Source organism: Otolemur garnettii, unplaced genomic scaffold (genome assembly GCF_000181295.1).
Source record: "Otolemur garnettii isolate 467f Iridium unplaced genomic scaffold, OtoGar3 scaffold00006, whole genome shotgun sequence".
Classification (NCBI taxonomy): Eukaryota; Metazoa; Chordata; class Mammalia; order Primates; family Galagidae; genus Otolemur; species Otolemur garnettii.
In genome coordinates this window covers 34,242,741-34,255,296 of record NW_003852401.1, presented here as the reverse complement: position 1 = coordinate 34,255,296, position 12,556 = coordinate 34,242,741, and the positions used below count along the sequence as shown (strand labels likewise).

The 12,556-nt window shown below is 41.4% G+C and overlaps 1 protein-coding gene across 2 annotated transcripts in view; it reads right to left on the bottom strand.

Annotated features, from left to right (window-relative positions):
* Positions 1-12,556, bottom strand: part of PCSK5 (proprotein convertase subtilisin/kexin type 5) — a 430,298-nt gene that overhangs the window by 297,515 nt on the left and 120,227 nt on the right. For both annotated transcript variants that reach the window (XM_012813041.1, XM_012813044.1), the window contains exons 4-5: positions 3,509-3,652; positions 1,202-1,278 (exon numbers count right to left, since the gene is read on the bottom strand). In XM_012813041.1, the coding sequence (XP_012668495.1) occupies positions 1,202-1,278; positions 3,509-3,652 (221 nt within the window). The remainder of the gene's footprint in view (positions 1-1,201; positions 1,279-3,508; positions 3,653-12,556) is intronic.

Genomic DNA, 12,556 nt, shown 5'->3' with positions numbered 1-12,556 from the left:
CAGCTGAAGTCAAGTCCTTTTCTTTTTTGTTTGGAAGTTCTGGGGATTCTACCTATAGTGATTTATTTTATTAATGCTTTCATCAGTGAATCTGATCTAGAATATTTACTTGGTTGTTACTACTAATGAACAGCATATTGCTACAACGACTTTGTTAAGCCTTCCTTGTAGATGGTAAAAGGAAAACACACACATATAGTCAACAGTTTTCTAGGTCATACGGTTTCACTTCAATGTAGTGACTGACTTAATCAAATAAGAGTAGTTGAGAAATTTTTCCCTAAAGAGAAAAGCAGACTGGAAATAGCACTTAATAAATGGGCTAAACAGTTCTCTTCACGGCTTCTGTGATCCCAACTTAAAACACGTAAATAAAATTTCAAATGAAAGTAACTGAATCACAGCGTTCTCCTGGGGAGCTTTGCAGTAAAAGGGAGAAAAGTTAACTAATGTGATCTAGAGACTAGAAATAGCGAAGCATCTTTTAAGGAATCTGGGTCACTGTAAGCAAGAAAAACTATTCCCCCATTCCCACTTAGTTGCTAAGGAGTGTTAGCATATTCCATGTTATCAGAGGGATGTGTGTTTTCATTTTTGTTCACTAAAACTATAATAACTGCAAAGTGTAATCGTGGTTAAACAGGTTTCTGTGCCTCCTGACGGGGGTGGGGGGGTGGGTGGGGGTGGGGTGTATAACAGAGTAACGTGTTTTGTAAAGGACAATAATTTTTCTAGGTATTTCAGGTATATTAATGGAAAACACAATCATTACAGAACAGACAAGGGCAAAGAATAAGTAAAATAAGAACCCCTTGGCAGTAACCTCAAATATAGTACTCAGTCGGATTGGTTGAACTTAATAGAATCAAACAATTTTAGGAGGTGCTTTGTTTTGCCTTTCCCTTTAACTCCCCTCTCTCCTTTCAGCCACAGACCAATTATCACATGATGAGCAATATCCCCTACTTCTATCCTCAAAGCCTGAAAATTGGAAGCTTTTCCCTAGGGCGGTTGTGCAACCCTTTACACTATGTGGACCATCCCTTCTTCTTACTCAAAAGCTTCCACAGAAAGATGTTTATCTTGGAACAAATTAGGGATAATTTGTTACCAAGGATTTTGAAGAGAATACTTCCCTCAGTACAGCAGAAAACAAAGCTCCTTGCCAGCCACGCGCCAGCCACCCTCACTTGGGCCTTACTTGTTCTCATTGCTTGCATCATAACGAGGCATGGGGTCCAAGTCATTCCCATTCACGTCGCAACTCGCTAGAGCATCCTATGGCCACAGAGGAGAGAGCAAGAGAAAGGAAACGGGCATTCATTAATTAGCCAGTGACCCACAGGCTCATGCATTTTTAAACACATTTCTGCAAGAAAGTAATTAGGTTAACTAATACGCTCATGGTTCGGTGGTGTCAGGATGCCTTAGGGAGGGACTGCTTGTTGGGTAATAATTAGTGCGGTATTTTCCCCCTTAAGGTAAAGAAGTATTCCACACGGATCACCGAAGTCCCAGTCCATTCTTGCCAGCACTTTTTTCTCTCATACTTACGATGACTCAGTACATAAAATGATTTCTTGAACTTGTAACTTCCTTATCATATTATAAATATTTTACAAGGCAAAAATCACTCATGTATCACTGGCAAGGCAATTAAAAATCAATAGTAGATATTTATTATGTGAGGTATCTTGGGACCTCCATTAGGCAATGTTTGCCTGGTCTCAGATACTGTGTCTACTATAAAAGAGCCTGGAATTCAGATCTTTTACTAATACCCAGTGGCTTCTGGACCAACCAAAAGGGTGAACAAGGTTTTCCCATGCTGAGGTTTCAAAATAAGGAAACTATCTTCGAAACCAAAGGTGGATTTGTTTGTTTGCTTTTTGAAATGATTGCAAAAATCTCCCAAAAAAAAATTTACCAGGTTATTATTATCGTTTAAGTTTATATAGTTGTAGACAGGGATGCTTTGACTTTTCTTAGGGTTTATGATTATTCTTGATTTCAATGTTAATGACAATGAAATATTGTCTTGTTTTTCTGCCTTTCTCAAAGGCTCTTATTTCTGAAAATAATTTTTCTTTTTTTATTAAGTCATAAATACATAGATCACGTATACATTAATGCATTTGGGGGTACAATGTGCTGATTTTACATACAATTTGGAATGCTTACATCAAAGTGGTTATATAGCCTTCACCTCACTTAACTGCTGTGTTAAGACATTTATACTGTACACTTAATAGATTTGACATGTACCCTTGCAATATGCACCATAGGTGACATGGTGAAAATAATTTCTGATACATAGCACCTGAAATGTTTGGGAGAATTAAGCAAAATACACATTACATATGAAGGTGGGAAGTTCCCGCTTACACCATACAGAGGGGGCTCTGCAGGCCATCAGAGCATGAAGATGTCAGATAGTGCCCAATGTAAACAGTGTCCAATGTAACTTACTCATTTTCCTTACACAGAAACAGAGGCCCCCAAACAGGTTAATTTCTGGCCTGTTTTGGCACAGAAGAAACCAAGACTGGAACTCAGACCTTTCAGCTCACTGAGCCTGGAGTTCTATTCCCCACTGGCTCCAACATAAGGAAAACTGAGAGGGCACCAGTAAATTACATGGCAAATTCTGCTGAATTTTTTTTTACCCCAAAGGGGAGAAAGTGATAAAGGTAAAGACCGCCATCACTATTACATGAAGCTATTTGTGTTTAATGCAATACATTTATCTGCATGCAGCGGCAAGCAGCAGCACACACTGTAAAACCTCTCTGTGAGGGACAAGAAAGACATCTCCACCAGGGATAAGCAGCCACCCTTCCTGTTTTTATATCTGACCTGGGATAACTCACTTCAGGCTTCAGTTTTCTTCTCTTACCAAATACGAACACTGAACTGAAGTTCCTTTTTAGCTTCAAAACTCTACGCTGTGAAGAGCCAAGTGCATCTGAGTGCACTTGGATGCAGCTACTCAACGGTTTCGCTCATCTAAGAACTAAATGAATTTGGAGTCCCTTCTTAAGAAAGGGGATCGACTGATAACTACACACTCCTGGGAAGCCGGTCATTACCGCCTTTTATAAAGAAAGAAGAGGCCGAGAGGGAAGGAGATGAGAAGAGTAACTTGAGAAAAGTTCTCAGTACTTTTTTTCTTTGTAAAAGAAAATAAAAAGTGTGGCCTGACTGGTTGGATGAGCTGTTGAGATGAGCAGATGTTGCTGGTGGCAGATGGTGTCAGCAGTGGGGTTTCTGCTACCTTATTACTTTCCTTCGGTGGGTCAGAGCATCAAAGGCATTCGAAAGTTGAAAGTGTTATCTCATGCTTTCTGTATTCCTAGAGCTCATCTTGGATAAGAAAGGAGCCAAACACAGAGACTACAGGATGTAGCTGCATTTTGATTTTCAGTAGCCATCCACCTTATTGATAATCTTTACAGGAATTCCTCTGCTTCCCGAGAGGGAAGACATTCCGACCACAGCGAACACTCACATAGTTCTGCATCAGATCCGGGTGGGTTCTTTCGATGCCGTCGTCCAGGATGGTGACCACGATGTTCTTCCCCGTGTAGCCTCTCTTCCAGGCTCCTTCGATATTCATGTCTGATTGGCAGGGATGCGTATTGTCACTGCAGTGCTAGGGGAACAAGAAGACATCGCAAGGTTTCTAAATAGTGAGAAGAGGGGGAAATTATCTATTTCTTAAAATCATGCATTAAATTAATAGCAAGTCGGTGGACTGCCCGGTAAAGTAGAAGCACGGATCTCAACCATGACACTAGGAAGGAAAGACGCTAACAGCAAGTGAAGTAGTAATCTCCGCCGCCACCAGCTCTGACCTGTTCTGACACCACACATCCCTTGGAAAGTATACCACAACAGCAGCATAATGGACATATCATTTCATTGTTAGTGTGTATTAATGACACACAAACACGCATCAGAATATTTCATTTAAAAAAAAAAGAATATTTCATTTATTGGGTGGTACCTGTAGCTCAGCGGATAGGGTGCTGGCCGTATACATCCACGCTGGTGGGTTTGAACTCAGCCCAGGCCAGCTAAACAACAATGACAATTGCAACAAAAAAATAGCCAGATGTTGTGGCGGGCACCTGTAATTCTAGGTACTTGGGAGGTTGAGGCAAGAGAATCGCTTAAGCACAAGAGTTTGAGGCTGCTGTGAGCTGTTATGCCAGAGCACTGGACTGAGGGCATCATAGTGACACTCTGTCTCAAAAGAAAACAATACATATATTTCATTTATCCAAAGTGGGTAACTGAAAACATACTTTATAATTTCATAAGTAGGTAACTAGAAGCCAATTCACATACAAATGGAACTAACTCAGGAAGCTGGACTTGTGCAACTATGAGGAACCTACAAAGAAAATATAACCTACGAGAAAATATAACATATACCCCCCAACTTCTTTCCCTAAACTAGCAGCGGCTATTGTACCGTCATTTGTAGGCAGTAGACAAACTCACTCAGCGCTACTTTGAGAAGGGAAAGGGGGATGGTGCAAAGTCCAGAAAGGTGCCCCACACAGGAAAATGTGAGTGAGGGCTTCAAAGGCAGCTGTAAAACACAGAATTCTAGCTCATTATGGGTAGTAATTTCACTGCGCAGTGCCAACAGCAAACATACTGAAGAATGAATTAAGCCAGCAGCTTTTCCTGATATAATTTACTAGCATTTGTCCAACCCACACAACTGTTGTTCCTTTAATGTCCATCTCTTTGAAATATCCCTGAGCAATGTTGTTTTCTAGGTTCTTAGGACTCATTAGGGGAACAAAATGAAAGAGACGTGCTGCTACCTCACCCCACAGACACACAAGCCACCCCAGTCTCTCCCCATTTTCTACTCTGCTCCTGCTTCGCTAACACAGTTCATCCCTTCAGGAGTGGGAGAGAGTGTCCAGCTTCAGGAGCTCTAAGCGAATGGAGTCCCCACTCCACCCATTCATTTAACAACATCCTGCACTGGGCATCTGCTACATGCTGACGTCTGGCAGTAAACAAGGCCAATGAGGTCCCTATGGGGAAACATAGAAAATTAAGTAACAAATAAACATGACCCTTCAGAATGCTCCTTGTGTTTAATTTTTTTTTAATTTTTTGAGCCAGAGTTTCACTCTGTCACCCTGGTGAGAGTGCCATGGCATCACCATTGCTCACAGAAAGCTCAGTCTCTCAGACTCAATCAAGAGGGCCTCCTGCCTCAGCCTCCTGAGTAGCTGGGACTACAGGTGCTACTCTGACACCCAGCTAATTTTTCTATTTTTCACAGAGACAAGGTCTCAGACTGGTCTCGAACTCGTGAGCTTAGGAAATCCACACACCTCAGCCTCCCAGAGTGTTAGGATTACAGGCAAGAGCCACTGTGTCTGGCTGCTCCTTGTATTTTAAAGAAGTTAAAGAGAATGATATCATGGTGCATGCTGATGGGTCTGGGTGCCCTAGAGTAGGTGAACTGGTCAGAAGAAAGACTTCAGTCTCTGAAAAAGTAAAATGTGAGCTGGGACATAACTGAGGAGAAAGAGCTGGTCTGCCCAAAAGCCCAGGGACAAGTGTCCTGGGAGGGACAAAGCCAATGCACAGACTCTAAGGTGGAAAAGAGATCAGCACTGCATGTCAGAGAAAGAGAAAGCAGAGGGGTGTGGCTAAAGCTTAGTGATGGAGAGAAAGAATGGCACACCGAGGCATCAGATTAGAAGAGGAGGCAAGGTCAGATCATTCAGGGCTCTGTGGCCCACAACCGGGCTGGCATTCCAAATACGTCCTAAACAGAAGCTCCTTTCTTTCCAAACCTTATCCCTCGAAATCAGAGGCTAATTAGTAACAGATACCTCTAACGCCTCCTGACATGAATTTCTTAATTAATGTATTCCTCAAATAAGATTTCTTTTTGTTAAATGTTATAAATAAATTCAAGTAGCTTTAAGGATTCATTCTAAGAGAGGGTAAACCCATGTTTTCACAACACACAATACGATGTCATACAGATCAGGGGCTTACCCCTGTTCAGGAACATTTCCATCTTTTTCCCACCTTGTTGACTGCTCCCAGCACTTGAGGCCCTGCACACAGATTCTTTGCTGATCCAAATCCACAATCCCGCCTTCCTCCAAGGTTTAGGGCCCAGCCCTGGACCTTGTGGACAGGGCTTGCTTCAGCCTACTCATTTTTCTCCCCTTTCCCTGAACTCAGAAATACGAACACACACACACACACACACATTCTCTTCTACATAATTCACCCCTACTCAGTGAGTTCTGCTGAGCTATTGTTGACTATTGAATCAGTTCTACCCCCGATCATAAGCCTCTATCATAACATTCATTAAACTAAATCTAACCTAGGATTTCAGAAATCTTGGCCAGAAATGAGGGGCACATCCTCAACTTTATTCCTACAATGCTTACTGCTTTGACTTTTGCAACACTCAGGCCAGTGAATGCCTGGTTAACAGGGATAATAATGAAAAAAATAGTGTAGATTTCCGAAATGCCAACGTTTTTCAGAAGTCTCATTCTGGCCAAAGGTCTGGGCTTCTCCTCACCAAGTATTTTAATTTAACACAAAGCAACCTCGACAGGTTTTTATTTCATTTTCTTTTCAAAACCTGCCGTGGCCACCTGCGGTATCGATTGTGACATGAAGTAATGTTAATGTGGCCAAGAGGTGGGCCGGAGGAAGGAAATGCACAGGAAATGGGTAACCCACAAATGGGATAACTGTCCCGGAGTGGAGGGATGCTGCCTGAAATTGTAATTATGAAAATTGAAGTAAACCAGCTGTCTATGGAAAACATATGTGTTAAGAGTGAAGCAGCGAGGTTTCTCCGTTCCACCTCTGCTTCTGCTGAATCTGACTTTGCCATTAAATCTTCTTGTACTACCTTTTTTCTCCTTTCTTTATATCTGCCACCATAGTAGGAGGCGAAGGACAGGAAACATTCAATTGATGCTTTCATCTGGATGAATAATAAGGAAAGCCTGGCGTGTCCCCTGCAAATGAGTGATAAGGTCAGAGGACACTTCAATCAGAACCCTAAATTCTGAATGTGAACCTTAGATGTTTTTAATCCACTTCAAAAGTTCCAGACTTCCAGACGTGTTTCTACTGTAGTTGTTTCCTGTACCCAAGGAGGCAGAGCATCGAAACCATGGAAAATACTGAAGACACTCAACACTGACCAAGGATGAAAATAAGTTCATTATTTCCTTAACTGGCTGATTGAAGTACTCTCTAAACGAGGCTTTCTTTACTTTCCAGGATTCTATGTTACAGCAGCACCTAAAGGCAAAGGGGTCAGGAAGCAGCCAGGATGCCTTCGTATGGGGTCGCCCACGATGAAAAGACGCCACCGGAACTGGAACTAAAGACAAGACTCTGGAATTGTGTTACCACATAGGCAGCGCACAGTTAGGTGTTCACAAAAGGGGCCAGGCAGAACCTTCCAGCATATTTGAAGCTGTTGAAAACTACATACGTGCACGATACAGGCATGAAAGATAATCATTACAGTAATCATATTTACCCTCAGCTCTGAATAATACACTTCATTTCTACACATAGACGATTAAGTATTTCAAAACAACACAAGGTCTCCCACTTTCTTATTCATAAAAGCTTTTATTTGTTTTAAGAATAAAAGTTTAAAGAGAATGCTCCTGTGAGTTCAAAAAATGGCCTATTCCATACCAGGGTGATGAGCTATTCCGCTTAGAAGCCACTGAGTGTGTCTACTTTTTTGTCTTCCTGAGCATATCACAGCGCTTGCTCAGTGACAGAACGCTTTATACCCAGAACACCTTTGTTATGTCCTCCCTATCTTTTCTTCGGGCTTAGCAGGGGCAGTGGAAATTGATGTCGTTCTTAAACTTCTCTAAGTTCTAAGGGTCTCAAATGAACTACCATTTTATATGCTGTCGATAACATTGAAACTACCGTAGACCCACCCAAGGGTCTGTAACACACTGGTCAACAGAGGGAGGTGGTCAGCATAAGGAACTTAACCCACTGCACTGATATGTACATGTGGTGCATGTCTGGTCTATGAAAATTAGCTCAACTTATGGAGGTGGTCAGTGTAGGGAGACGGTCAACTATGGAGGCTCTACTGAGTGTTGTTCGTTATTATTGATACAGTGGCTCATACACTTCATCTCTGAGTATACAATGTTATTAAAAAAACAGAATTAACTATACAAAAATTAATTTTAGAGACGGATGAAATACATCTAGCCAACTAAGTATAGATATATTTGAAATTCTTCATAAAATCTGGACCTTAGGAGTTGTCAGAAATTGAAAAAAAGTAGAACTGATATTTCCTTAAGTGAAAACATACCAAGCCAAGCATTGCACTGAATATGTGAAATGGTGACATTTAAGACTCAGAACAACCGTTTTTGAGAGGTACTTTTATAATTTGCTTTGAACAGATAAAGAAAATGAGGCATAATCAGCCTCAATAACCATTCACAGTTCAAATAGCTGGTCAATAGCAGAATTAGAATTCAAACCCAAGCACTCTGACACCGGAACAAAGGCTAGGAAACCCTTGAGTTAAAAACTAAAACAGAAAGGGCTTAGAGCAGGGTCAAGCACAAGGAAATTCAGGTAAGAGTTGATAAGGGGTAGATAAGAGTGGATGTTTGGAGAACAGTTCCAGTAAAGAAACTCAACAGAAATCACATTGCCCTTAGCACTACGATCAGTACATTCAAGGGATAAAATAGAATACAGCTAAGACTGTAAAGATCTTCTAATTTGTCCTTATTCCATTGACTTTCAATAATAGGGAGCTCACTTCTTTATTAAATAGGGAATGATGTGCTGGTAAACAGGTTCTTAAAAAACATAGTCCCTATTTGTAGGGTTTACCAAATTCCGTGAAGCAAATACTTGTATCATGGCCAATTTTAAACTACTCTATCACAAAAATTCCTGATCATTGTGAAATGATAAGCTTCCACTAACTGTGAGAAGGCAGAGCCTGTCAGGGTGCCTTAGGGAGGGACTGCTTGTTGGGTAATAATCAGGCAGATCATAATTCCATTATGATTCCAGCTGGCCATTGGAAACAGCCCACCATTCGTGGCTCCATTTCTGAAGAAGTCATGGGAGCCAATGGGTCTGACATCTGCTTCTCAGTACTTGGAAACTACCCTAAGCTTAGTTTAGTTTCTCCAATTTCATTCCCTCTTGCACTTACTTAGAGAAGACTCTCCTTAACCTTTCTTTCTCAAGGCTACTTAAAAAACTAGACTTTGGACCTTTGTGAGGAAGGCCATAAGCTGATTTCATATTCTTTTTTCTTTTTTTTTTTTTTTTTTTGCGGGTGCCAAGTTTGAACCCACCTCCTCCTCCTCCACCACCTCCAAAATATGGGGCCGTCACCCTGCTCCTTTGAGCCACAGGCGCTGCCCTGATTTCAAATTCTTCTTGCGGCATGTTAAGTACAGATTCTGTGCCTCCAAAACTGAAAGTGCCTTTATAGATTCTTGAAAACTTAAATTAAGCTAGGTTAAGTCCTAAGATGGATTTACCACTGTATTTATGGATCAATTTGCTTGACTTCAAATCTTGGTTATTACACACACACATAATGCCCTGGCCAAAACAGATCCACTGCCCAATTATTCAGAGGATAGTTATTCAACATGTGAATTATCCAGAAGTTCCATAAAAGCCTGTTTTGTTTCAACATCACCAATGTCAGCACAGTAGCAAAAGACACAAGTAAGACAATCAGTCAGGGGAGAGCCTGAATTCCATCTCCACTGCTTTCCAGTTGCATGACTTTGTCAAGTCACCTAAATTCTTAAAGCCTTATCTGTAGTTTAAACACAGAGAATTCCTGTGAAGACTAAAGATCAAGTAGGTAACATCCAGCTGGGCTGCTGTTGTTATAATCACGATGTTTTCAGTGATACCACATTAATAGGCAGTATCAGTGTTCCTAAGAGTTTAGGGAAGAACATTTTCATTTTTAAGAAGGGGAGATGAGTTTCCAATAATCAGATGACAGTTTTCTTCATTGTCTGCAGAGGAGGGGGAGGCAAACTTGAAAGGGCAATTGTGAAGACAACTGGGATGACCTAAATATTTTACATTTGGGGTCTTGGGCCTGGGTCGGGGGAGGGAGACTGGAGGGATGAGCAATACAAAGAGAAAAAAACACTGTTCTAGTGGGTTTTGGTCAAATGTTTTGGTCTCCTATTAATATCCTGTTTTATTCTATACTTTTATGCCAATATTCCAGCTCTGCTAGAACCATGGTTCCTATTTACTATAACTTAGTTCTGAAGTTATTTCTCAGCTACAAACTTTTATAGGTACTTCACAAAATGCCAAAGAAACCTCAGAAAGTAGTAGATGAAGAAGGCATGGGGCACAAGACACGCCTATAGAGAGGAAAACAGAATAAATCCAGATCCAAATTCTACTCATAATGTTGGATTAAGAAATCAAAGCAGGGCTGGCAAGGATAACTGGGTGGTCCTTGGTCTTAGTGAAATGGATAACATTCTTCATTTGTACCTTTTGTGATCTCCTTTGAATCTTTCCAAACCTAACCCATCACCAATTAGAAACTTTCAGTCTTAAGAACAGTTAGACTGTTAAGAATACTTAACAAAACAAAATCCAATAAACCAAAGAATACATCGTCTGTCTTCTTTAAGGAGTCTTTCCATGTCTCATATTAGTGCTTGGAGAATTGGTTTCAGCTGTATTACCCAGCCCTGGTGCTAACAGGTAACTAGCGTCTCTAACATTTAGCGGGCATTTCTGTGGCACTTAAAAAAAGCTTACCTTTAATATGTACAGCCCTTTGCATCTGTCAGAACTCACACCAATTTCAAACGTTTCAGGTCCAAAAACTGAGTCAGGCTTTACAAACCTAGGTCTGAAACCACTGCCTCCATCTCCACTGTCATTCCCTCTTCTCACCTTCCACACGCCAGGCACCACGCTGCCATGACACTGTCCCAACTGTCAAGTTCTTAAAGTCAAATACATTAGGGGTTAAAATAGGGGTTTCTAGGACACTGTGAGAATATGGAACCTACTCAAGGGGAAGCATGGGAAGATCAAAAGCACTTTCTAGAGAAAATAATATTTAAACTGAGCCTCTAATATGACTTGACTAGCCAAAGGGCAAGTGGGGATGAAGAGGATGCGGCTCCATTTTGGTAAAGGTGTAGCAGCTCGTATAGCCTATGGCTAGGAGGAGTGAGAGTTATAGGAAACACCTGTAATGGAACACCTTGGTGAAAAGGGCATGGAGAGAGATTTGGTTCTAACAAGCATGAGAGAGCTCGCGAGATGAGAGCATTGGTGAATTGGCAGTCTCTACACCTGTGGTGTTGAGAGGCACGAGCTCAGCCTTATATTAGGCTGGAGGAGAAGGCAGTCGGGAGCATGCGCATTCTATCACGGGCATGCTCACGCTCTGTCTCCTCTCCTGCCTGCAGAACGCCAGCTCGGCGTCTCTGCTGAAGATTACCAAGCTCTGCTAAAGACTAAGATCTATCTGTTCTAAGAAGACCTTTACTCTCTCTAAGATACTCTGTCTCTCTCTCTCTAGCTAAAGTAGCTAGCCCTACAAGCACCTAAGAGAAACTGTTCCTGAGCAACGTAACTTAGTGGTCCGCGTCCAGAACCTACCTAAGCTGGGCCCAAGACCTGGCCAGTCTTGGGCCCTGACAAATGGTGTCAGAAGCCGGATGGTGAACCGCTGACAAATGGTGCTTTGAGCAGGATTCAGTGAATGCGGACCGAGAGGGAAATAAGCTTTAGCAAAATAAGAAGAAAAGAGAAATAGAAATGCTTAGAGGGAAGAGAAATATCTAAGAAAGACAGCCGACAGCAGGCCTTTCTCATTGGGTTTTTCCTCTTTCCTACGTTTTCTCTTTCCAAATTCTACTTCTGTGGGAAAAAAGCTGGTAAAATCCTTTAGCCTCTTCCGTGAAGCGGCTAGAGAAAAATAGAAAAAAGCCTCTAAATAAGAGGGAAACAAAAGCTAGACCTAGAAGAATCTTTAGTAAACAAGCCTTTAGCCTCAGGGGTGAGAAAAGCCTTGGAAAAAGAGGAAAAAGTTCAGGATAAAGGTTGCAAGAGTTTATTAAGTTAGGGAAGAGAACTTCTAACTGCCTTCCCCTGATACCTTCGCCCAATGCCAGCAGGAAGTAGCTTTTGCGAGATCGACGCCCCAATTCCCTTTTTGGCAGTTAAGAGTTCTGTTTAAAAAGAAAAGAACTGAGGTAGATTGAGGCTGGTGAAGAAATAGTGGAAGTAAAGTTTTGTAAAACAAGACTCCCGAGTAAAAAGAAACAGCTAAAGAGCTCCTGTCTCTTTAAGGCAGCCAAAGGTTCTAAGAATTGAAAGGGAAAGATTGTAAAAAGTAAAAGGCCAAAAGAAAAAAACCAGTAGAGAAAAATCATGGCAAATGAGATACAGTAGTTGAAATACAGTTGAGATCAGATGAATCTTATAGTAGAAGCAGGTAAATGCTATATTGACA